The following is a 27,817-nucleotide window of genomic DNA, read 5'->3' as shown; positions in this document are numbered from 1 at the left end:
GTTAGCCTCAAACCCGCTGTAGTTTTCTTTAGAAATGGGCTCTTGTCACGTATTTCTTTTAAATGTTTCAATGTCTGTTCTGCATCTCGTTTGCATGGCTAAAATAAACACCGTTGTCTTGTGATGATCTCGCTGCTTTGAGGCCCGGGACGATTCAGGCTAGGGACCTTTCTCATACATTTGCTAGATCCGACCGTAGGCAAGCAGACGGTGCCTCGGGCGGGAGCGAGCAGGAACTGTGGAGCATGAACATCTGACCAGTGATTTAGGAGTTGCCTCCTCTTGCATCACAGGGACATTTGTGACGTGACGAAATAGGAGTGCCCCTACGACAACATACGTTTTGATGGTGAGTAGTTCAGGGCTATTATACAAACTGTTTATATGATTAACGTAATTGGATGAAGAACTAATTACAAATAATATTAACGTAACTCACGCCACTGGATAATGAAACGTCAGTTAGAGCCGTGATCCTATGCCAAATTTAACACGAAAATCTGAAGAGAAGAGGCGACTTATATTCCCTAGCTTTATATGGAAAGATAATATTAAAGTGAATATTATACAGAGCGTGAGAGTGACAAGATCGCAGGACTGGAACTATCTATCTATATATCCCTCTGTCCGTCTGTCCGTCCGTACGTCTGTCTATCTATCTATGGCTCTACAGTCCTTCTGTCGGGCCTTGGCTGCTTTTTCAGTTTCTTAATCCTGTACACAGTCGGTAGGACTCCTTGGACGGGGATGAACATGTCGCAAGGCCGCTATCTACACACAGAACCACATAAACACAGAATAAACGCACAGATATCCATGCCTTGAGTGGAATTCGAACCCAAAATTTCAGCGTTCGACCGGGCGAAGACGGTACATGACTTAGACCGCGCGGCCATTGAGATCGGCGGTGTGGAATTATGCAATATCAAAATAAATTTTTAATGAACGTATTTTGAACATGTGGAATTGATTTGACACACCAGCTCCAGGGGTGAGCTGCTCTGAGCACGGCAATGAATCTTCCACAAAAGTCTGAGGATTGCATGAACAATGAAGTGACTTTCAGCTTCTTGAGAAGGAACCAGGTCCTTGCAGTTAGTGAGCGCTGGATCCAATCTGTGCAACGTCCGTCAAGAAATTCGACCTTCTTGTGGGTCCAGTTACGAGAGAAATTTTGAGTGAGATTTCTGGAGTGGCCATAGCAATGTCCTGTGTCACAAGCAGCCCCAACCTCGCAATACTACCCTCTGTGTCAACAGACGCGGAAGTGGCGCCACACAAGCGATTAGACACAAAAAAAAATTGCTCCTTAACTTCCAAGTGGCTGCATGTGTACGGTTCGCTGCACCACTGCACTACTACGAAAATAATATTATCCTGTGGGACGTGGAACCATGCAGCTCGTTCCAGAGTGGGACAGTACTCCCCCCTTGTTCCCACTCGAACAGCGAGTCGAGGAAGCAGAAGTTTACTGAATTCGCTGCTTGCTCGATTTACTTCTCTACCTTGAAGATGGAGGCAGGCCTTTACTCAGAAATGGCGGTAAATTTCTACCAGGCTACACGGCGTCACATCTCCAGAAGATATTCCCAATCAGCGAAGTGAGAACCTCAAACACTCCTACGTACTTAGTTGAGGCACTATGCTACAAGCAGGAAAGTCGTGGGTTCGAGTCCAGACGAGGTGGATTTTATTTTTAAATTTTCCTAATCCTTCCAGCAGCAATATGGCCCTGGGGTCACTCAGCATCTAACAGAAATGAGTACCAGGAATATTCCTGTGGGGTAAAAGGCGGCCGACAGGTAAGGCTGTTAACCTCACCGCCATCTGTGAGCCGATTGTCTAGAAAATGTGGGAGCCTCGACGTCTGCTTGTTAACAAGGATAGCTTTGCCTTTGCTTTACTACTCGTATTTCTAACCTTGATTTACTGTTTGAAGAGCTGCAGTTCCAAAAGCTAAACTTAACTTGCTCCCCTGGAGGAATACAAAATAACCGAGAGATGTGACGTAACGAGATTTAGTAGCAATCTGCCACACACACACACACACACACACACACACACACACACGTCCACGAAATCCCATTTGTATCGTTCTTAACCCACGTTGCTTCTGAACACTTTTCAGCTCTAGTTTCGTTTTTGTTTTTGTTTTCCTTCTCTAGAATAACAATGCGACAGGAAACAGCAAAGTAGAACAAGCAAGGTTAAACATCTTATTTTAGCCCCTGTCCCTAATCCTCCTGTCCTGCATACGGGTTTTGTTGTGTTGTGTGCTGCTTAGTTTTGTTTGTGGAGCCGCGCAGCAGAAAGTTGTGGTCCGCTGGAAGAAAGGGCATAGTCACGGCAGTTTCTGTGTTTCTTCATAAACATTTACGCGGGGCTTGTGACGAGAGACATAAATGTGTGGAAATGACTTATTGCGAGGTTTTCCACTTTAAGTTCGCAACATTTCGTTATTAAAGAAGCCTCTACCCTCCGAGTACAGAAGCCCTCAGTGCCCAGGCCTCTCGTTCAAAGTGTTTGTGAGAAGCTCTTAGCGTGGTCCGCCGGCCAGGCATCACTGAGACTGTTATGCGTGCGTGTGTGACGACTTGTTCGTATGTTTTTCAAAGAAACGGACTGTGTTGTGTTTATAAGATACATTTTGGCTGATGTATCACTCGCATTGAATTATCTTTAGCGAATGCTCTCAGATTTGCTTGCCAGTGTTTATAACTATCCACTTACGAGGCAAGGTCTGAGATTATTTCCCAATCCTTTAGGAGCTCTGGCGATGCTTATCTGCTATTACAGGCCTGAGGTTTGGGAAAGAAATGCGGCTGTAGGGGTGGGGATTTGGCAGTGTTGAGACCCATCAGTGCGTCGAGTGGAAGGGTAAAGGCGCTGAATATTCCTTAGGTCTCTCATTACACTTGTTTATATTTAGCCAGGGACTTATCTATATGCTTTAGGAGAATTTGGCGTTGTTTGCATCTATGAATATATTGAATGGACAGGGGGAATCAGCTCCATATAAGGTAAAGTAAAGTTGTTCCTATGCTTAACTAATTAAGCACTACACCGTGAAGGCGTATGGGGGAGTGGCTGTATAGATCACATTTTCTTCATCTTGGCACTAGCTGTAGGTGAGTGGTCAGCTTCATGACCCGGCCGCTTTATCCCTGGTACCCACTGGATAGGAGGTTGGGTAGACCCTAGAGCCAGTCTAAGCGACGTGGAGAAAAGAAAATTCTTGACCCTACAGGGACTTGAACTCCGACTCCTCGATCGTCCAGCCCGTAGCCAGTCGCTATACTGTAGATATCTCGGCAATTTAGTCTTAATTTCCTGTTATTCTCGTATGAAGTAGATGTTACCTATGTCCTTCCTTATGAGGGATTTGCGTATTTTTTAATTCGCTAGTGAGGGGGTGGAGTGCAGCTGGGTCCACTCGGCACTGCGGCCACTGATTGGCCTATTGTACCTGCGCCGGGTGATTATGATGATGGAGAATTTGGTGGAATGAAGATTGGTAAGGGAAACCGAAGTACTCGGAGAAAATCTGCCCCAACGCCACTTTGTCCACCACAAATCCAACTTGAACAGACTCCCGGGATCGAACCCGGGCCACCGCGCTGGGAAGCTAGCGACTAACCGCTTGAGCTATGGCGCGGCCTATGGCTCAAACTAAGTACGTACTTTGAATTTCTTCTCTGTCATGTGATCGGCAACGGCACCGATCCCGGGACTCCGACGATTCGTGCACTCTAGGCCCCTATTTCGGGCACGACGAACTGTGTTTCGGGATGTTGTCTGCATGGAGCTGCCCCTCTATATAGCATCCGGACGGCTGGATCCATTTTGTTCATGTTCAGCACTTAAGAGTCGGTGCCCGGTGAACTTGAATATTCTGAACAACACAATAAGGGTCTTACTGACCCCTTTCAGATTTCAATTTTCTTATGAGCCACTCAAACGATTTTGACTTAGTTCCAGTAATTTCTGGAGACCATATTCTCCGATAAAATTTGCGCGGGTGATCTCGGTGCGCCCTTCAGCGGCCCAAAGAAGAGAGACCGTAGTCGGTATGCGCCTGGCTATGGGCTGGATGATAGAAGGATCCGGAGTTCGAGTCGCGGTAGGGTCAAGAATTTTCCCTTCTCCACAGCGTCCGAACCAGTTCTGGGCCCACACGACCTCCTGTCCAACTAGTACAGGGAGCTCTCTCCCTGGGTATGAAACGGCCGCGACGTGAAGCTAACCACACACCTCCAGCTAGTACCGAGGTCAACAAAATGTGGATCTATACATCCACTCTCCCGTACGTCTTCATGGTGTAGTGCTTAATTAGTTAAGCAGAGGGACAACTTTACGTTGTACCACATGGGTCAGAATTTCCCCCCGAGTTTTGTGGAGACACTCTCCAGCTACAGCATTACTTCAGGGGGCCCACAACGTGTACTGAGAACGTCCCTTAATATAAAGAAAATAAGAATTGTGTGTCGTGTTTAAGATAAAGATTCTAGACTGGTGATCTCACGCGAATGACCCGTGGTAATCAAGCTTATGGACTTCCCTGAGGGGAATGTGTGTTGTTGGCATGTGAACTGAGCTTGTGGAGTGTTCAGACACAGCGACGCGGTGACGCAATGTTGGATTCTATCCGCAGGATACTAGCTTTCACTGAGGTAAATGTTATCTGAATATAAACTGATTACTGTAATTAACGTAGTTGGTTGAACCGCTGTTTTAGAAGCCGGAAGGTCACGGGTTCGATTCCCTCTGAAGTCATTGGATTTTTCAATTGACCTAATCCTTCAAGCTGCACAATAACCCTGGAGTCGACTCAGCCTCTAACAGAAATGAGTACCAGGAATCTTCCTGGTGGTAAAGGGCGGCCCGCACGTAAGGCTGACAAGCTCACGGCCATTTGTGAGCCGACTGTCTAGATAATGTGGGAGCCTCGACGTCTCACAATCCTGTGGGCCTCCACGGCTTGTTACGCTGGTAGCTTATCGTTTCTTAACACTCCGTATTGTATTGGCACACCGCCCTAACCCATCTGTTGCGCTCACTCGGACACGTCAGGCAGCTGCCTACCCACCCAAACAACTACTGATCTGCGAGACATACAGACTCATCCACTGCTGTTTTACCCACTGCCTTACTTTTAAACAGTTTATTAGACATCATTATCTGATCCATTCTAATCACATGCACCAACAACTCCGACTGTCTTCTGTCAATATCCATGCACTCAGGGACCCGCGGGATTTACATGACGTCAAGCAAGCAGATCTCAATCCAGTCAGGAACTTCCCAACATTTTATGGAACCCAGTGGTTCATCACCGTGTTCACGAGAGCCCTCCACTTGTCCCTATCCTGAGCCAGATGAATCCAGTCCATGCCACCCCATCCTATCTGTCTAAGATCTAATTTAGTATTGTCCACCCATCTACGTCTTGTTCTTCCTACGGTAAGGAAATATTAAAAAGAAAGACGAGAAGGAAGCACACAAGAAAGAAACAACCACAAAACGAAAGACACGAAAGTGGAAACACGGACTTGGTGTTAACAGTGTAAAATATTTTGGCTTGTGATTTGGAGCATAAACACATACGGATATGTGGTGTGTACTGTGCGATGTTTTGTGTAGCAGATATACAGAGTGTCCCAGGAGGAAAGGGAGGTATCAGTACCGGTCATTCTAAGCAAAATAGTGTATATGTACATGTGTCCCATTCCGAACGGTTTCCGAGATAGAGCTATTTTACTGCACAGTTCCAAAACTGTTGATAAGAAAGAGATATCACGTACTATTTCTGATGCCGGTATTTATTGTTCAAGTGACAAAGTTGGTACAGTTTACCTACATCAATGCACTTTGCAACTGTGTGAGGACATGGTGTGTTGCCCGTCTGTACAGTGTACAGTGTACCGTACAGTGAAATAGCTCTATCTCGGTGCAACTCGTGTGAGGACATGGCGTGTTGCTCATCTGTACAGTGTACAGTGTACTGTACAGTGAAATAGCTCTATCTCGGTGCAACTCGTGTGAGGACATGGCGTGTTGCCCGTCTGTACAATGTACAGTGTACTGTGCAGTGAAATGGCTCTATCCCGGAAACCGTTCGGAATAGGACACATGTACACATACAATTTTAGCTTAGAATGGCCTGTGCTATGATCTCCCAGAATACGGACCTTTCCTCCTGGGACACTGTATAAAACGAAATTAGAATTTCCTCAGATTTCACAGCACAGCTGAAGAGAGATGATGCTCTTCCCCGTCGCTGGAGGAACCCATCCGCAGGTGGGCAAACCTGGGTCATCAGAGTACAGAACACTTGCTTTCTATTGCAGGTTGGCAGCGTCAAGATAGACGCTCCCGTGTTCCGACTCAATAGTTCGGCGACTGTTGTCATTTTGGTGACCTTCAGCGCTGCAGTGTTTGGGCGGCAATATGTGGGGAACCCTATAGACTGCATCCGCACCAGGTAGGTGGGCCCTTCTTGCTGGTTTACTGTGGGAAGTTCCAGGTGCCGTGTTAACGTCAGTCCTGACTAAATATTCCCTTTTCCTTTTAAAACTCAAAATATCGGTCTCGTGGGTGTAACTTGTGCTTCATATTCGAGTGATCCGGGGTTCAAATTTCGGCCCGGAAACCGGCTATGCAGACTATGATTTTCCTGAGTTAGTCCGAGCAAATTCCGCGACAGTCCCTCAGGCTGGGGTCATGACCGATTTCTTCCACATTCTTAATAAATTCGATACAAAATCCAACCATTTAACGCCGTACAGTCTGGGATACTGACAGCGTCGATATTAGACAAATAAATAAATAAATAAACAGACGGATTAGACTTTCAAATATGCCACTACCGCCTGCTTCCAGTTCTGTATCTATACACCGTTATGACGTCTCCTGTTCTCTTAGTTAGTTAGTTATTGGAGAGGGTGGGTTTCCCCATGCACCGCGACCAGTTTGATCTATTGTGCTTCCCTCTATGATATTCTACCAGTCTCTATACCATACCGATACTGGTGCTTACCATCAGTCCCGACCAAGCCAGCGAGTTCGGCCTCTACTGGCTTGGCGGTATCTATAATGCTTCCCCCATCTATCAGAGGCGTTAGAGACTACTGTTGGGCGGGAAATGTCCTTGAATTTGGCTCAGTGACTTTCTTAGGAGAAATGAAGTTCTTTTACGTGCCGTAAAGCTACGACACGGGATCCACGGCTTAAAGTCCCTCCCGGAGGACTTGTTCCCTGAATTTTTCCTCCCTTAAAAATTCCACGACCTCCGCCGGGTTTGAACCCGCGTACTACGAGTCATGAGGTGGGAACGTTACCTCTAGACTACGGAGGCCGCTCTCCTGTTCTCTTCCTTGATGTACTCTCTAATGATGAAGCATTAGCAATTTGAGACTATCCGATGTGTCGACAACATTTGTAAGTATTTCTTTCCGTTACATTATTTTGGTTTTCGGGAAGATTTGGGTTGGAATCCCGACCCCGAGACCGGATGTCCTGTGATTTTCTTCAGAGACCTAGGCAAATGCTAGGACAGTACCTTCATCCTCTAAAGCTGATGTGTCTTGTCCCTGACAGAGATGTGCCTGAGGACGTGCTGAATGCGTTTTGTTGGATTCACTCCACCTACACGATTCCCAGGGCCCTCTTCAAGAAGGTTGGCGTGGACGTGCCCTTCCCCGGGGTCGACCACACCAGAAACTACTTGCCCGAGGACAGGAAGTTCGCCAAGTACTACCAGTGGGTCGGCTTCACCCTCTTCGTCCAGGTGAATTACGAAGGACCTCTTGATGAATTCATGATCCTTATTTCGGAAGTACACGGCTCGAGTCTCGGTCGGGGAAGAGACTTCCATCGCTAACGTTTTCATTCACTGTGTGGTTTGTTGAGGCACTATGCTACAAGTCGGAAGGTCTCGGGATCGATTCCCGATGAGGTCATTATGATCTTTCAATTTACCTAATCCTTCCAGCCGCACTATGGTCCTGGGGTCGACTCAGCCTCTAACAGAAATGAGTACCAGGAATCTTCCGGGGGGGGGGGGCTAAAGGGCAGCCGGAGGGTAAGGCTGACAACTTCACCGCCATCTGTGAGCCTACTGTCTAGAAAATGAGGGAACCTCGACGTCTCACAACACTATGGGCCTCCACAGACTGTCACAGGGACAGCTTCCTCAGATCTATCACACCTAGAAAAAAGACAGATCTGTCCCTGTGCTCAGTTAATTAACGACCATGCTATGAAGACGTATTTTTTCCTTGGCACTACAGCCCCAGTGGGCCTAGGCCTACCTCCATGAACTTCTCCGGTCACATGAAGACGTATAGGTAGTGGAAATTAATCTCCACTTTCCTGAGCTCAGCCCTAGATGGAAGTGAATGGTCAGTTTTATGCTTCCAATGTTTTACCCCCGAGGAATGAGTCCGCGGTACTCATTGGACAAGCAGCTGGTTGGGCCCCAGAGCCGGTCTGGGCCCCTGCCGGGAATGGAACCCCAGGTTCTCAGTCGCCCAGCCCGTAGCCGCCACTATACCGACCGATCAATGGCAGCTGTTACACCTACAAGACGTAGCTGAAACTGGTCACGCTTACCTCGTCTCAAGGATTTTCAATTCGTCGTCCCCAGATGAAGCCTGAGTTTTTCATGACGGTGAGAGTTGCGATATTGGCCTTCATGAGTATGGAACTGTGTCATTTCGTAGGTGGTTCATGACGTTTCGGAGAGTTTTTCTGCCTCAATCTTCAGAGAAGACGTGGAGATAGAGGCACTTGCTATCAGAGACTGGAGAAACTAAATTACATCGCCCTTACTTATGTGGCACTGTGCAATCTAAACAATCTATGAAGCACTGTCCTGCGCGCCAAAGGTTAAGGAACTGCAGGTGTGTTACATATCAACTCTCTTCGCCGAGTATTTTTAGCTCATTACAATTCATAAATATCAGGTCTCTTCCTCAATGAAAAAGACAGAGATAAATAAAGTTTATCCGAGTTCCGAGGTAGAGTGCAGTGAGCTGCTGGCTAAGTGGCCGAACTTGAAGCAAAATGCTGACTGAGAGACTAGCTCTTTCTAACGGGCCCAACTGAGTAGGTTTATCCTTCCCTACCCACCTGAAGACGGAGACAGATCCAGTCTCCGAAACGCCGTGGTCTTTTGTCTTTTACATACCAGACGATGGGTGAAGTCCAAAATAAGCCAAAAGAAGTATTGTAAGAAGTGTTTTCTATGTGGTCCGCGCCATGCTGGACCGTTAATGCCCCTAGAAAATACTGACGCAGAAATTTACAGTACGCGTTTCCAGCACCAAATTCCACCGAAACATTTTGAATGCTTTAGCAGCTGAAACCTGTGAGCGGATAGGCACACATGACCTCACATCATGCTTTCCGCTTATTCATTTTACGAACGCATAAAAATGGAGCCTCCATCTGTTGGCGTAGAAGGCGGTAATATAAACTGATCAGACTTAGAGAACGTTGAATTAACTCCTTGTAACATGCAAAAGGAAGCTGAGGTAAGTTAAAAATAAAAGAGTCCACTGGACCCAACGGAGAGACGACGCGACGGGTTTCATCCAGTGGAGAATGTGGAGCGGCAGGGAAACCGGACTTTGCCGAGACGCGCCGAAGACATTTTTAGACACTTTGGACTTCGAGAAGGGAACGCTAGATGTGTGAAGGGGGGTGGGGTGGGGCGGGGGAGGAGGCTTGTATACAGAGGCTCTAACATATGGAGGAAGGATGTATGCACCTGAAGTATCGGGCAATTGGTGCCCGTCAGTTGGGCAGACACTCGGAGCCGCAGTGGACGGCGTCTCTCGCGCTGGACATCGGGTTCCGAACATCATGGATTTGTGTTCCGGTCATGTTATTGTTTGTGGACAACAACGGTGTTGTGGTTCTTGCTGATGTGGTGATGCTTCATCAGATCATCAGGGAATATAAGACGAAATGCAAAGCGTCTTGATCTGGAGCAAGAAAACATAGGCCTCGTTACACGCATGTAACTTAATTTATGTTGTGGATCCGAGTGCTGTCGAGTGTGCGCTATCTTGTGGATATCCTTCAAGATAATGTGGATATTTAATAATGCACAGAGAGTGTTCAGTGAAAATATCTCCTCTACACTGGAGGCAGCGGAGGTTACGAAGACAAGTAAGGGTGAGCTCAAGTCTGGCCAGATGATGGCGCCCATTACGTGATGAAGATACATTTTCGCGAAGGCTGTGGTTTTCGTTGCAAGTGGACGCGATGTTAAATTCACATTAAATTTCAAGTTCCAAGGCCTGAAATTAAAGTGATTTATGAATTGTTTGTGAGTTAAATTCGTTTCTTAACGCATTTCAATGCCTCGACATATGTTAAGAAACGACTGCAAGAGGAATGTGTGTCAGAAGGTTATCGCATCGGTTCTGAGTGACATTTTAACTCAAAATATAATTTCCTCCCTTAAAACTTGTGCTAATATCCGTAAAGGATCTCGCGCCGTTTATTGTTTTCGCGTAAAGTTGGCACTTGTATAATTTAACGCATTAGCAGGAAACTGGGATCAGTGTTTTCGATGCAGTCCGACACAATAACGCAAAGAGTAACCCTGCCAAATGTTTTGCGCTAAACGATTTTTAACATACAGGTTGTACGTAGTGAGATAAGAATATAAATTGGGTTATGAGGAAATGTGTTAAGTGTCCTCGTTACTAGACAGTCATTAGACGCACTTGTGACGCTTAGTCTAAGCGTGCGCAAGGAAAATGTTTGTACGTAAGAAGTCAAGATTCAGTTAATTCAGAGACTAGCGTCGTTGCAAGTTTCCTGTCTAACGAACTTCCATTTGCTTTGGGAAAGTTTTGAAGGCTCTTTGTCTCGTAGGCAGGATGGGCGATTGTAACAACATAAACGCGAGGACGAACTGACACGATCATGTCAAGAAGTGCCGGGTAATGTCAACATAAGCATTAATGGGGGTTTTTATTAATTTTCCCCGTACTGATCTGTTTCCTTATAATTATACCGTAATGTAAGGTTACACAGTCCTATAAATGTTTCCTTCAATTAACCAACAACAAAGAGAGGAAGAGACATTGAAAAATTAAAAATGGCTAATATTTTTATAGATTTTTTAAAGCACCATGAAACATCTAAAACTGTTGAAGAGTAATTTGATTCAAACACACAAAAAGAAAGACAATTATCGAACGAGCGATGCTTAAAATATGTTTCTGATGCACACGGAACTGATGTGATGGAGAATGACACAGTTTTGGTGAATGTACCCTCATTCAGCTACACGTGGTAGTAATAACTTGGATGGAAAGTAACCAGTGTAGCATAAATATTCCCGTTGATAAACCGGAAAATAAACCATCTGAGTTAAATATGAATCTCATGTGGAAAGAAGGAAAGTCTGTGGACACACAAATATGTGTACAAAAGCCAATTGCAATGTGTTCTGTGTTTCTTCAGCGCTTCTGTGCGTGAAACTGCTGAGTTTGTGGAAACTTCGGTTTTCTCGTAACATGCGCGCGGAACTCACACAGGTCTCGTGACTTCCGCATCCGACGGAAGGGACGATTTGTTTAGACAGTAACAAATACCTAATGCTCCTCCTCGGTAATTTAGAACTTGATTTTGGAGCAACTGTCACCAAAACACAGTAAAGTTGATGTTTCTTGAAACAGACGCTTAATAAAAAAATTTTAACTTTTGGATTTGGACGTTAGCATGATACAAGTGGTGGTGCCTGCTGTGTACCAGGTAGCAGTGTTCAGAGGCGTCACTAAAAAGCGCGAAAACATTGACGTGTATGAACAAATAGACCAGTGAGGTGAGTGTCAACAGTTGAAAGAATGTTGCTTACCGAAGCTGATGAGTGGGAGCTCCACAGTGGGACAAGAATTTTAATTTATGAATGTGTGTGCCTATGTTTGAGTGATATTTGATCAAAACTCTTCAATTTGAAACATAACCATACCGTAGAGTTGCAAAGGCAAAATAGGGTTACAATTTCTCATTCTGAAATAAACGTGAATAGTGATGTTATCGATAAATAAACCGGCAACGGTTACAGCCAATTACGTAAATATTATTATTTCATGTCATTTAGTGGCATGTGAGTGTAGGCTGTAAAAATTTTATATATTTTTTTTAGAAATATTTGTCAAAAACCGCCGACTGAAGCGCGTGTGCTTGTGGGGGGGGATGTGATTGACCTGTGGAAGGGGTAGAGAACGGACTGCAGCAACATGCTGGACATTTTTCGGGGGCTCAAGAACCTGATCAAAGTCAGCCACATCCACATCGACTCACCAGTGTTCAGACTCCACTACAGCATCACCGTGATGATTCTCATCGCTTTCAGCCTCATCGTCACGACGCGACAGTACGTCGGAAACCCCATAGACTGTGTGCACACCAAGGACATACCCGAGGATGTCCTGAATACCTTCTGTTGGATTCATTCCACCTACACACTCAAGTCGGCGTTCAACAAAACTGTGGGGAAAGACGTTCCTTTCAAAGGAGTTGACAATTCTCGTGGGAAAACAGGCGACCAGAAATACTACAGATATTACCAGTGGGTGTGCTTCTGCCTCTTCTTTCAGGTGAGTGTAGACGCGTCGTGCACAGAGTTAGGGAACTCCTCTCCTACTCTCCTTTGAAAGGAGACAGGCAGCTAGGCGGTTCCATAAGCCTTCTAACGAAAATTACAGGGAGGATACAGGCATACAGACAGACAGCAAAGTGATTTCATAAACCTCCTTTTACTTTGTGCAAAATAAGGAACGCAGGCTAAGAAGAAGTTCTGGGAAGAACTAATCGTCTGCGTTCCTTTGATACGTCACGGACCGCATAGAAAACGAAACAATTGAGCTGGGGGCACAGAAACACACACAGACAGCAAGGTGACTTCATAAGCCTTCTAGAAAAAACTGAGGGGGATACATAGATAGACAGACGGACAGATAGACAGAGAGAAAGGTGACTTCATAAGTCTTCTACGAAAAACTAAGGGGGATACGTAGACAGACAGACAGAGAGACAGACACAATGAAAGGTGATCTCATAAGACTCATAGGCCTGAAAAGTTAAGGGGAGAACACAGACGCATGCACAGAGAACAAGGTGATGTCATAAGCCTCCTTTATTTTGTCAGAATAAGGAAAGTAGGCTGAAGGGGAGGGCGGAAGCTCCAGGGTTCCGTACAGCGACTGCTTTGTTCTGTTATCTGTGTTGTGCTGTTTAGGCGCCTGTGCGCTGTATCGCCTCTCTATTCCTAGCAGACACATGAAGTCTATTTAGGACGCAGGGGCCGGCGTGGCTCTCAGCGCCGCTCCTGTCTCCCATCCACCGGATACTAGGAACTGCTTCTGAGCAAAGCGCGTAATCGAGAGGTCTAGGCTTATTTTCATGTTCCGTCTCCTCCCCCGTGACGCGGTACTTGAAGACAACAATAACTTTACATTTTATCGCGTATATTCTTCGACTAAAGAATTCTGTTCCTTTGTTTGTTTAACGATGATTATTCAGATGTGTCGCTTCGTTAATCGACGAAAGCGCATTTGGAGTGATGTTCAAGCGAGCGGTTTTGGAAGAATATATCAACCCTGCAGATTTGACGCTGCTTGGGATAGGAACCGAACCTGGAACCTCCCAATTATTATTCGATCGAGACGTTAGGTAGTGATATTCATGAACTGTTTTACAGTCACTGCTCTCTGTTATCTTGGAAATTGTTATTCTTCAAGACATACCGGCCGTCATGACGCCGTGGCACTGTGCCTACTTTTCTGGATTATTACATTTGATATCATTGTCGTTATTGCCGCCTTTTGTGGCCTCGACTTTCGTGTTAAATATTCTTGAAATTTAGCCTATAAATTTCACAACTCACACGGGACCTGTGGGGGAGGGTGGGGGGGGGCAAACAGGCCTACCAATTGAATAAAATTTACAGAAAATATTGGAAGTAAGGGAATATAAGACGCACACAATATGGCGGAAAGCAGTTCATTAGATTGATAAGCACCTAAAGCAATTTGCTATTTAAATCGCAAGATACAGTTAATGTGGTTTCTTATTTCTGCTAAGGAATCCTCGCTCTTTCACCATTATTTGCACGCGCGCACACACATGCCAGCGTCTGTACTTCCCCTACCAGCATTTCGATCTATTCACTCACTTGACATACTGCCAGTACTGTATGTTTTATTTTAATACTATTGTCACATGATGGAGTGACTATAGACGGGGTCTGGACTGATAACTGGATTTATTGCACACTTACAGAACGTAGCTATGAATAACTGCGGCAGTCTCGCTGGGTTACAGGCTCCAAAGGTAACTGCAACTACAGCGCACATAAAGTCCCATATGCCTCCGTTCTTTTGCTTAGTCCTCAGAACATAACCTAGGAATGCAGGAATTCTCCATGTTGCTGGATGTTTCAGCCTTCTTACTTCACATTTTTCTTCTTATTTCTCTTTATGTGTGTATATATATGTAGACGTATATGCACATGAGAAAGGTTTCAAGCGTGAGATTTCTCATGTGCATTACGAAATGTTCCATTACCATGGCAACGAATTTTCGTCAATTAACACAATAAATGAACGTAAGTTATGTAGTAGACCACGAATGAGCGAGCAGTCTTTTGTTTCAGCGTATCGTGTCTATGAATAGGTATAAAACTTGTCTCTGTTCTTAACTAATTAAGCACTATGCCATGAAGGCGTATGGAGGAGTGGAAGTATAGATCCACATTTTATTGACCCCGGCACTAGTTAGAGGTGAGTGGTCAGCTTCACGTTCCTGCCGCTTTAACCACAGGGAAAGAACCCCCGGTACCCATTGGATAGGGGGATGGGTGGGCTCCAGAGCCGGTCTGGATTACGTGGAGAAGAGAAAATTTTTGCCCCCACCGGGACTCGAACTCCGACCCCTCGGTTGTCCAACCCGTAGCCAGTCGCTATACCGACTACGCTATATAATATTTTATCGTGAATGTGTGAAATACAGTGTATTACATAAAAAGGACGGTTTTAGATTTTTGTAGGTGTTATTCGTGGGAGATGGCATTAAACACTGGCCTTGACATATCACTGAATAGTGTACGTGGAAATGCAAGAGAACACGGGATACACCAGGGGAACTCGGTAGTAAGAAAGCGCATGTAACGAGCGACGGGTCTCTCCGTTGCATTTTCAAAAGGAATTACACCAATTTATTATAGCTAAAATACTTGCAGTTGCTTTACATTAAGTAGGAATAAAACACGAGAAACAATGCACCATCAGCTTTAGACTTCTCGTGGAGGTGTAGCTCCATGTATTCATAATCCTGTCACTGGATGGAAGCGTATATGCAGCGTCGCTCATTACGTATGGGGCAGGGTGGATCCCAGGGCCAGATGTGGGAAGGAGGAGACAAATATCTTTACCGCAGCCAGGAATCGAACCCTGATTCTCCATTCGTGCTACCAGTCACTACACCGGCTCGACATTTCAGCAAGGAGACTGGTAGAAACCACGACAGTCAGGTTCCGAACCCGGACCAGGAGCTCAGGAAGACGAGGAAGGAATGCCAGCCGGCAGCTGTAGCGGTCGGGAGTAAAATAGTAAACCGATGGGTTCAGTGGGAGAAGGGGGAGACACGCGCCCCCCACCAGCTTCGAGCAGAGATCTATAAATCTCCTTAAAGTTATACAAACTTTAGTGACTGCTGCTTTATATTGTCGCGATTTATGTGTGGGTCTGGATTGGTGAATAGATTTATTGACCACTTACAGGTCATAACTACAAATGGCTGTAACACTGTTGCTGATTTCCACATTTCACAAGTCACTACACGCTATGTCTTCTCCAGCCTTCATTGTCTTTACTAGTCGCTGCTTGGTAACAGCTCTCATGTGCTCATGTCGTTACTGTCCGGCGAATATCCCACAACCAAAGCGCCGTCTCTTCTCAGCCTCCCTTGCAGCACTCAACTCTATAGAGAGAGAGAGAGAGAAAGAGAAAGAAGAAAGAAAGAAAGAGCATCGATTTAAGAAGGTTCCCAGGCTTTGCCCGCTCGTCCTTCTGGTAAGAGTAAAGTGAAAGTGTAGGCGTTAAGATGATTAGAAGCAACGACTTGAGAGAGAGGGGGCGCGGAGCTTTTAATTTCAAAAATTTGAGTTTACGTGTATAATTTTGGTAATTTTGACAGCAAGGGATCGTAATTTTGATGAATTTAAATCGGGAGGGCTGCATGACAAGCATGCAGTAGCAACTTGGAATTTGGGAACCATCTCAGCATTTGCTTACAAGATAGAGGAAAACCAAGAAAACCTGTGTCGAGATGGCCGGTCGCAGGACCTTCCGGATACGCACTGACTTCTAGCCAGCGGTCCGGCAAACAACTCTCACCCCACCTGTCTTCCTAACGCCTTTGCAAGGACCGAGTAGAAGACACCGTTTCCAACAGTAACCCTATTGTTGCATGAGTATTTGTTGCCGCAGGAACGTGTTTACTGATCTGTTGCTTGGAAGCTGGTTCCATAACACCATTGTTTATTCGCCCATCTCGCGGTTATTGCATAGCAACGGCTGTACGCGCTACAGTACCGTCAGACAGTATTATCGGAAGGTGAAGAGTCACAGAGACATACAGGTAGATGCACACAGACACGCGTCATTTCAGTGCTAAACAACAACGCTGTTGAAACTTATATCTTCAGTTTAAAATGAATGGTATCTTTACTTATTCGCATTATTTGTCTTTATACGTAAACCTTAACTTGCGTGATGCAAGGCACGACTCTGTTCTTGTCAGTTGCATCAGTTTTAATCCTAAGAAACTCTACGTATGTGATACGTGTCCTGCAGTGATGTAACCTAGCTTACAGCAAGTGCTTCAGATGTGGCGTATTGCTGTCTCTCACACTTCTACGCACAGAGCTACGTTATCTCCCAAACAGTAACCGACAATCTAATTCTCATATATCAGTTCCTGAGCGATATAGCGACTGGCTACGGCCTGGACGACAGAGGGGTCCCGGTAGAGTGAAAATTATTCTCTTCTCCAAGTCGTCCAGGCCGGCTATGGGGTTTACCCAGCCTCCTATCGAATGGATACCGGGGGCTCTTTCTCTGGGGTTAAAGTGGCTGGGGCGTGAAGCTGACCCCACACGTCCAGCTAGTGCCGAGGTCAAGAAAATGTGGATATAAATATACACTCCCCCATACGCTTTCATGGCATAGTGCTTAATTAGTTAAGCACAGGGACAACTTTACTTTTACCGTATATCAATTCAAAAACGGCCTGATAAGTCTGTCGTAGTGGGCCTATACAGGAGATTCTGCAACCTCACTTTGTAAGTTTAACTGAAATGTTGTCTTTGGTGTGAAGGTGAAGTGTATTCTGCCCTGAAGAAGTCTCCGATAACGCACGCGATACTTGACTTATCGAATCCGAGCAGTTAGCAGAGGTTCTCTTGAAAAGGGGGGGGATATGAGATGCAACTGTCAAGAAAGTGTTAAAATAAAGTCAGTTTCCCAATTTGTGACATGTCCGAGAGACAGTGAGCAAAACCATGGAAAACATCGTCCAGGATAAGAAACTCACCAAGCCATTATCAGTCGCATGAAAGAAAACAGTCAAGAAGGTATCTGTTTAAGAACTAGGGGTTCGCTTCACGTACTCGCATATAGAAAAACCAGTTATATTATATTTAAGCATCCTGTTACACTCACACAATATATGAGACAAACTCCGTCTTAAGTGCAACAATTTAATTGTAGTTTTTTCTTCTTTCCTTCCTCCACACTACATGTTTCGGCCCTAAATGGCCATCATCAGGTGTATATTCTTACGTAGCTGCTACACTGCCCGTAGTTTAAAATTTAAAACACCAGTCTTTTCAATTGTATGTATGCATAAAATCTTTGTTAACCTACACACGTCAATTTGATTTCCAAAATTGGCACTTTTTAAAACTTCAATTTCAAATTAAAATGTCTTTAAATTTTCCGTTCTTTTCCAAATTTTAAAAATTAAAATTTCTCGGGGTACTCGCCCTATGTCTATAGTGCTGCAGCGGCCACTTCTTGTTTTATAGCTGTTCAGGTATTGTTCTGTGTAGGCTCTCTGTGCGTGTGCCGCTGCCTATCTTTAATACGTGTATTAAATACACGCTGCAGCACTATAGACATAGGGCGAGTACCTCGAGAAATTTTAATTTTTAAAATTTGGAAAAGAACAGAAAATTTAAAGACATCTTAATTTGAAATTGAAGTTTTAAAAAGTGCCAATTTTGGAAATAAAATTTACGCGTGTAGGTTAACAAAGATTTTATGCATACATACAATTGAAAAGACTGGTGTTTTAAATTTTAAACTACGTGCAGTGTAGCAGCTCCGTAAGAATATACACCTGATGATGGCCATTTAGGGCCGAAACATGTAGTGTGGAGGAAGGAAAGAAGAAAGAACTACAATTAAATTGTTGCACTTAAGACGGAGCCAGTTATAAAATTGACTATCGGCACAAAAATAATGCAAAATAGAGTTTTCAAGAAGCACTACTTAATTATAATAGCAGAAGTGGCTGAACTGACGCGAGGGAGAAATCGAGCACTTCATTACGCCTCGTCGCTTCTGCGAATTCAGTAACTCGTTGTTAAGGGTATAAACTGGCCAAGTGAATCGTTGTGGCTTGTCTGTGGTACATGGGCTGTGTGTTTCCCCGTTAATGCGACCCTCGCGTCAGAGTGAGACCTGTACCAGCTGAGCTGCCTATCCTTACCCATCCATACCTCAGCTAACGGCGCCTCAGTGGGAGGTCGGGGTGAATTGACCGATTATAGCGTCACAGTTGGTTAATGATCCGTCATGTTATCATCAAAATATCGCAATATTCTACTTTAAGCAATTTTTTTATTGCTAGTGGGGTGGGACTAAGTCCCTTGTACTGCGGCCACTTCTGGCCTAGTGTACCAGCCCCAGATGATAGGTGAGGGTAATTGTGGAGAAATTTGTGGAATGAAGATTGGCAGGGGAAACCGAAGTACTCGGAGAAAACATGCGCCAGCGCCACTTTGTCCACCACAAATCCCACTCGACCAGACGAGGGATCGAACCCGGGCCGCCGCGGTGGGAAGTCAGCGACTAACCGCTTGAGCTATGGCGCCGCCTATTCTAAGCATACTCGCGATATTCATACGCCGGTGGGAAATTCAAGCATTCGGGATTTTTGTTCCGTAAGGTTACCTACACAGACCATGACGTAACTTGCTTCGTAAAGCGGATGGACTTTACTTAGCAAATGACATGGGTCTGCTTGTGTGTCCGAAATCATAGATGTGACTAGGAAATTCTGTGCGGCTGTGGACCCAGGAGCAGTGGCGGGTACTCCAGCGCCGTCAGCTAGCAGCGTGTAAAGCAAGGTTGTCTGTTACCAGTTCGATAAACGGTGGCTAGCACACCATACTCGTACGGTGTGCGCCAGTGCAGGGAAGCGGACAGATTCACAGCTCCATTAGAGGCTCCACAAATAACTTTCCGCACCTGCGTCGCTAGTTCTGTGAATTATGCCGGGTTATGAGACTGCATTATCTGACTTCTAGACCATTACTCGTCAGTTCCCAGAAATTTCGGAACGTATTAGTCACATGACCCTACACTGAGCCAGCCAAATCCGGTCCACATCTTGACGTGTCGGGTTTCCAAGGTCATCGCATCTATTGATGTTTTGTGATAAAATTTCAGGATGGATTTCTCATTTATTTAGTGCTTTCTACATGCCTTGCCCATCTCATATTTCGTTTAAAAATCCTACTAATGTTAGGTGAACTGCTTGGACAATTGAGATGGTGTTCCGTGTTGTCCGGGGGGAGGTGGTTAGCAATATTTCCAAGGAACCTGCAGTCTGCATAACCATCATCTACTCTGAAGATGGAAGTAGCAGGATCCCCGAATACCATCAGACTACAAGTTGTCATATCTTGGAAGACTAGAACTCAGAGCTTTGTCGTGAAAACGCCGAATTCATTACAGCGATTATCGTGTTGGACATTATCTGCCGTCCTATTTTTATTTAGAACGACGTTTCGTCTCCGTCTTCAGGTAGATAGCCTACTCAGTTGGGCCCAATCGATAGATCCAGTCCCTACCTCTTTGAATACAAATAGAACGACGGATATTGCCCAGGAACTCATTGAATTAACGCACCACTGTCACGAGCTTCTGGTACGTACAGTCTCAGTGCCTGAGTACAACCCTATTCTTGGCTCCCATATCACATGACTGCGGAAAGCAATGAAACCAATGCTGACGATTCTGTGACGAGGGTGGAACTGAAATTCTGTTTTGAAGGAGATTCAGTTACCGACGGAACAATGGCTCCACTGTTCTTGGGCCTTGAAGTCGAATGGATTTGTTGAACCGACGTGTCAATGAAGGGAACGACCCGAGGGTGTGGTTAGGCCTGATATTTCTTGTATGTTTTTTGATACCAGCGTAACCTGTTATTTGCTTATTGCTAAGCTAAGCATACGAGCGTTCCATCTGCAGCTCAAGGAACGAATAGATACAGTTGTTAGCTATGTCTGCCGACTCTTCGAGGAAGGAGGGTGACATTTCAGTTCAACTCTCTTCTGCTATGTGCGTGTTCAAGAGACGAAATGTTCCGAGGAAGACCGACAAGAGAGTTAACATTTTGATATCGTCTGTGGGTTGGCTGTGTGTGGTCAGGAGGGTGTTGTGTTTGTCTGCTTAACGTCGCACCTCCCTAACTTAACACACGAGACCTATCGCGAACGTTTATATTACCTGTGCGCTCTGGCAAACTCGCTTGTGCTTTGCTTCTCTTTTGAGTTGACTAAAAGTGTCGAATAATTGCGATATATCGGCTTGAGTTGAGTCATACTTAACTGGGATCTTTCTGAGAAAAATGACTTACTAAGTTCTGAAATGACAGTCATTTTTGCACCATGTGTTTAGTGCTTAGTGCTTGTTTCGGAGTGATGTACGTGACTTCAGCGAATTCAAATTACATGAAAGTTTCACTTCACTTGTGGAACAGAAATCTGTTTCATGTTTTCTCTCCGATCTGAATTTACGAAAATGAGTTATTAATTAATTTGGCCATTGACAAATATTACTTATATTAAATGTTTATTTAAATGACGTAATAAACAGTTGCTTTTTGTGTCAAGAATTCATTAGCGAAATGTTCTGTTATTCCTGAAATTAATCTACAAAACTGAATTTTTAATTGGGTTTCGAAAATACACTGTAAATTTAACATTTTGTAAGATTAAATTATATCGATTTTTAGAATTCTGTGCAATTTGTTCTAAGATAAACAGAGGTCTATGGCATTAGTTAGTACATCTGTAATAGCTCTACAGGACTTCCGGTTGCAATATGTATGCTTCTAAAATGACACTACACAAACCCGCTTCCGAAATATAAGGAAGACGTGAGGTGCGAGGCTCTCATGGAAGCATAACTGCCAGCGGCTGCGGGAAAATAACCGTGCATCTGGAATGACTAAAATTTTGAAGCCGAAGTAACAACAGAACAGAGATGTTCAGGCTGTTTGATGGTTTGAAGTCCTTTTTTAAATCCCGTCGCGTTAGCACCTCTGGTTCCGTCTTCAGACTGCATTACCAAGGGACAGTCGCAATCCTTCTGACCTGGACCCTAGTCCTGGCAGCGCGGCAGTACGTGGGCGAACCCATAAACTGTATCCACAGCAAGGACTTGCCTCATGACGTGATTAACACGTTCTGCTGGGTCCATTCAACCTTCTCCTTAGAGTCAGCATTTACGAAAAGAGTTGGTAGTGACATTTCGCATCCTGGAGTTGATAATTCTCTGGGAGGCCAAAAAGCAAAAAGAGAGCATCGCTATTACCAGTGGGTTGTTTTCTGCCTATTTCTGCAGGTGAGTGTTTGCTTCAGATATTGCATCATGCTCCATTTGCTTTGTATGACTGTAACACGTGATTAATTCATAGGTTGAACAGTTATATATTGTCACGTGTTGCTTATGTTACGCGACGAGTAACTTCCACGTAGGTCTCGGATTCAGCGATTATTTATTGAACACTCACTTTTACACACGATTGTTATCACTTTTACTGCTTCGGCGAATGGCTGAAGCTTTCCTCTCGTTTCAACTCTGCTTGACGCCTCCACACGGGCCTATCCAACTCTTCCAAAAGGAAGACTTCTCAGTAACACGCTATATGTGCGAAGTATACACTTGACGAAAGGCCAAGTGTATTCATAAGAGACAAACTCATCTTCTCGTCAGAGAGGATGTTACATAAGGACTATTACCGCAAGAGTTCAATTGGAAAAAAGAAATCTCTGGTCATGGGCCTCAAGGGGACTGGCGCCAAGACGAACTGATTGGCAGTAAAACCGCCAGTCGTGAAGTAACTCTGACTGGGATATCGGGTACGTTCAGCCCCCTTGTATAGGCATTGTTCGGACTGCTTAACGAACACCTTTCTCTGTTGTCCATCTCCGGAGAAACGCGTTTGTTGTTTCGGCCTTCTCTACGCAACGGTCTGTTGGTATTCGATTTGTCGCTGTGGGAACTCAACGATTTCCACGTATTCGTTGTCGCGGAAGTATGTGTTCCATTCTAGCCTTTGCGCAGCGATGGACGTAATATAACACGTCACAATATTATGATATGTGATGTGGTCTGGTAGAAGTTTAGCAATGTTTCGGAGGAACATACTGCCTCCATCCTCAAGGTAAAAATATAAGCCGAGTATCAAGGTGAACGAGCAGCGTTCTACCTGGATTTCGGCTGGGTGCCTCTGCCGACTCGTGGAGTCCTGATATTGTAGAACGAGACACTTGCTGCTACTTGCCATGTTTCTTTTATTATTTTTTTTATTGCGAGTGGGGTGGGACTGAGTCCCTTGTACTGCGGCCACTTCTGGCCTATTCTACAAGCCCAGATGATAGATGAGGGTGATTATGGAGAAATTTGTGGAATGAAAATTGGAGGGGGAAACCGAAGTACTCGGAGAAAACCTGCCACAGCGCCACTTTGTCCACCACAGATCGCACTTGACCATACCCGGGATCGAACCCGAGCCGGAGCGGTGAGAAGCCAGCGACTAACCGCTTGAGCTATGGCGAGGCCCTGCTTGCCTGTTGGTACCGCCTCCTTAGGTTGCGCGTGGACACAGAAGCCTGGGTTAGAATCCAGAGCTAGGAGAGGAGTGTTATAATGCGTCTCTTAAGGGGCCCACATTTCTTGAAGTAGAGAGATTGGAAAAGTCAGGAAAAGTGTGGAACAACTGACGAATGGGATGTATAGATGGGCGTTCCTCGTCTCTTGCTTGCTATACTCTTAAACCCTGAAGATGGAGTCATTACGTACCTCCGAAACTTTGTTGAGCTTCTACCGGACTACAAGATGCCACATCACATCTTCATAGTCAACGCCGTGAGATTGGTGAGGGACCCGGTTCTAATACCAGATAATTGGTTAATTAGCCGGACGCGGTGGTTATTTGCGCATCTTAAGCCGTTTTACGGCCAGGAAGATATTTCAGACTTGAAGATTTGTTTCTGCCTTTCAGAAGACTACATCGAGCTGTTAAGTTTAGAGAACACAGGGGCCTTCACTTGTTTTTGTTGGCTAACTGTTCGAACAGGTCAGATAAATTCGGAGTTCCTGGCATAATATAAATTTTAGCGCAGGTCTCTGAGAGTAATTATAGTTTATCGGCAATATCACCGTGACTGGGATATATGCACCGCCTACGTCATCATTTTCAAGACTCAGCATTTTGTTAAATACAGCAAACCCTCGCTAATCCGGATCAATTGCTAGAAGAATCGTCCGGATTAGTGAAGCAAAAGGTAGCCCTAAAAGCCAAAAAACTTATAACACAAATAAGTGGAACATTCAATGATATAAGTAGTTCTGATGAACGTAAAAAAAAAAAATATCATTGTAGAGCCTTTTTTTTAATCTACATAGTGGGGGGTGGAGTCCAACTGGGTCCACTGGGCACGGCGGCCACTGATTGGCCTATTGTAGCCTGTCCCGGGTGCTTATGATGATGGAGAATTTGGCAGAAAGAAGATTGGTAGGGTAAACCGAAGGTACTCGGAGAAAACCCGCCCCAGCGCCACTTTGTCCACCACAAATCCCACTTGACCAAACCCGGGATCGAAGCCAGCGACTAACCGCTTGAGCTATGGCGCGACCCTTGTAGAGCCTTTATTTAAGAAAAGCTGTAAACAGGCAAAACATTATTTATTCATCGATAGAAGACTCAGATGTTATATTTGTTTTTGAACGTAATAATGCAGGTTTGAAGAAACTGCAAAGTTCGGTCTGATCAGACTTCTGCTCTTCTTAAGATCTCCCTCACAGTTCTTAGGCGTTTATAATGCTCCTGCAAATGTTTTCAGCAGTTTTCATTCTTCGATCCGGATTAGCGAGGGTTTACTCTAACCAGCACTAACTGAGTGGTTTGAGACCCAGCGTTTTCCGTGAGGTACGAACCGGTCTTCTAAATATTAATTTGATGAATTCCAGGCCTCAAAGCGTTACAGTTTATTGATTCAGAATCAAATGAGGCAATAAATGAACGTGAATGTTAAATAGATAAGGATCTGGAAGGAGACTGCTGGAGTTGTTACAGTGTAGCAGTCAAATAAGCCAAGGCGCGGAGGTTATGAGGAAGGACGACAAGCCTCGAGTGGGAGAGGCAGGAAATGCACACACATTTCCTCCAATGTACAGTGCTGCGTTGAGGGAGTAGCATTTGGGTGGGATGCCGGATGGAATGACCCGAGGGTCAAAATGCGGCACCCCAAGCTGGAAACAGTAATAGACTCAATATATTCATGCATTCATTCATTGAACCTTCTAGTGGGGAAGCCTTTAATACATCTGTCACTTGTTAATCCGAGGAAATGAGAGGATAACATTAAGATCCACTTTAGGGAAATAGGTTGTGAGGATAGGAAGTTGGTGGACTTGCTGATTATATGACTTTCTACCATGACTGAGACTTTACATTGTTTTCCTCAGTCTCTCCTGCTGTTTCCTTCCACATTCTTACCTATTCATTATTGACACTGAATTCGTTTAGTTGTATCCTCTGTGACGGCTATGCAATGGTTTACTGAGTTCTGAAACAATATAATGTTTGTGTCACTCAGCCATTCACCTCTGTCTTTAATGCAAATTTAAGTTCACAATCTCGCTTTAATCTAAAATAACCTTAAAATCACAATCAACTGTTCCATATTACGGCCTTACTTGACCATCTACAGGCAATTTTTCTCTTTTTGAAATCCTTTGAATTGCACTGGATCAAAGTATTTCCTTGCTATTGCGTATCACTGTGCACACTAAAACACGTTTTCCTGTCAACGAAATTCTCCCTTCGTTCCGCGGTTATTTTCCTTTTGCGCCGTCCATGTTTGTGCCCCCGTCGTATGTGTGTTCTGACTGGTTGGGCGTATGTACCATATTTTTATGCCTTTCTAAATTACTTTATGTAACTTGACGGATTATGCTCTGTGGTCTGTTCCCTTTCAAAATGAATTCTGAAACTGTGAATCTTGTAGACAGTTGCTAGGACTTCTTGGACGGGGGATCAGCCTGTCGCAAGGCCGCTACCTACAGAGGACAACATGAACGCAGAACAAATGCACACAGACATCCACGCCTCGAGTGGGTTTCGAACCCACGACCCTAGTACTTCAGTGGGTAAAGACATTTCATGCCTTAGACCGCGAGGCCACTGTGATCTGTTATAATTTGGAGAAATTAATGAATTTAAAAATTGACTCTGAACGTGGTGAAATGATATTAATTTGAATTTCATAAATCTTTGAGTTCTGTGACAAGAGAAATACTTTCCTTACATCTTATTTTTGATTTTAATTTACGAAAATATGTTTTTAGTGAAGTTTCAAAATTCACTCTGACCGTAGAAAAGCCATAGGAATCATATCATATTACTTCTAAAGATTATGTATTTTTATAACGGAATTATTACTTTCTGTGTCAGGTTTTAGTAGCGAACGGTTTGTTCATTTTATAAAATAATTTACAACACGATCTGCATGGTCTGTGCCACTGGCAGCCTCGTTATACGTCAGCTATTCCCATCCGATCTGCAGCTGTATAAATAACCTGGAGTTAAGAAAATTCCTCTACGTAACATAGGCGTAACCACCTTCTCTTTTGCATGTAGAACATCTGCAAGGGCTTGTCGTCACCCAGTACCGGCAGAGAACATTGAGTTATCGCTAGAAAGTTACCAGAATCTAGTTTTGCATAAGATGGGGAGTAAAATCACCCTACCGGAGACGCCATTGAATACAAAGCACTTTTCTTGAGCGAAGCTGTCTGCTCAAGCCATGACGTAATCTCAGAGATGTTTCGGACAGTTTACCCTCGAGTGTACAACGATACAGTTACCTCTTTTCCACTTTTAGTTTACTTTACTCGTGTTTGTGCTTGATTTCTGGTATCGCTTTCGCTTCTAGTCGTATTTGCTTTTGTGGCGCACCCCTCGCGGGACGCTATCTCGCACTTCCGCCATGTTGAACTGCCCCTTGCAGCTCGGGAGACGCCACCTCTTAAATTATGTTTTATATTAACAAATTTGGTGAGATTCATTACTAAATTAAGGAATGAATAAGTTGTCTATGGCAATGCTTGAAATGTTCAGGTGGGAAACTGTCAGGTTTTTTGAAGATAGCGGCGCTATGTTACTCCGAAAAAGTGGTTGAATTTCAACGGAATAAACGGCATTATATCCCAGAAGACAGAACACTAATGATGAAGACGATATGTTCCTTCGAAACGCCCGTTGACTTTGGACGGACTACACGGCGTTATATGCCAGAAGATAACACTGAAGATGGGGACGATATGTTCCTCCGAAACGTCGGCAGACTTCCTACGGAATACACGGCGTTATATCCGAGAAGGTAGGACACTGAAGACGGAGACGATATGTTCCTCGGAAACGTTGGTCGACTTTCGATGGACTACACGGCGTATATGCCAGAAGATAACACTGAAGATGGAAACGATATGTTTCTCCGAAAGGTCGGTAGACTTTCAACGGACTACGCGGCGTTATATCCGAGAAGACAGAACGTAACCACCGGGGTCACAAACTCAAATCCTGCTTGCCCAAACACGACGAGGGTGCGTACACTAGCGAGAGTTTGGAGTAGATGAAAATGTCTTCACATAAAAACCATTTGCCGTTGTTTTCGTGGGCGTACGCAGTCTGTTCTGACAGCATGAAGACAAAGTGCTCCGGGGACTGCGATCTGCACACGCCGCTTAGCGTCATGAAGATCACGTGGCTTGAAATACGCTCGGTCGGGTATGTAGCTAGAATAGGAGCAGCTGAGGGTTCGGAACTAAACGGTCGTGACCTAATTCAACGTACTTCTCAACATTAGCATCGTGAGACAGAGGAAAATCACGGAACACCATGTGTATATTACGGAATGACTGGCAAGTCGGAAAAAACACAAAATCTTGACAGATGAAAGCCAGCATTTGGCACACGTTGTGAGTTCTGCGCATGTCTGAGAACTCCAATTCTAAGGTGCGTAGCGGTCGCTGCAAGCTAACAGGGCGGCCGCACACCAACTGCGTCAAGACAAGCATCAAGACATGAGACAAAAGACGCAGTCTTGCTTCATTCGTGATTCATTAGCATGACGCTGACGTCAGCATCATGATCCAGACCTGTATGCGGCGGTTTTCATAATCTCATTCTTTTCAACTATGCTCCTTTCTTCGCG

At 44.7% G+C, this 27,817-nt stretch overlaps 1 protein-coding gene across 3 annotated transcripts in view; it reads left to right on the top strand.

Annotated features, from left to right (window-relative positions):
• Positions 1-241: 241 nt before the first annotated feature.
• LOC111873982 (innexin shaking-B) overlaps positions 242-27,817 on the top strand; it is a 40,539-nt gene continuing 12,963 nt past the window's right edge. For 2 of the 3 annotated variants that reach the window (XM_023869105.2, XM_033755290.1), the window contains exon 1: positions 9,817-12,620. In XM_023869105.2, the coding sequence (XP_023724873.1) occupies positions 12,261-12,620 (360 nt within the window). In that variant the 5' untranslated portion in view covers positions 9,817-12,260. Of the gene's footprint in view, positions 350-6,347; positions 6,482-7,596; positions 7,787-9,816; positions 12,621-27,817 lie in introns of those variants that run through there. The other variant, XM_033755291.1, reaches the window with a different exon arrangement.

This window comes from Cryptotermes secundus, unplaced genomic scaffold (assembly GCF_002891405.2).
Source record: "Cryptotermes secundus unplaced genomic scaffold, Csec_1.0 scaffold870, whole genome shotgun sequence".
Classification (NCBI taxonomy): domain Eukaryota; kingdom Metazoa; phylum Arthropoda; class Insecta; order Blattodea; family Kalotermitidae; genus Cryptotermes; species Cryptotermes secundus.
Note: the sequence above shows the minus strand (reverse complement) of the source record. Positions and strands in the feature narration are given on the sequence as shown.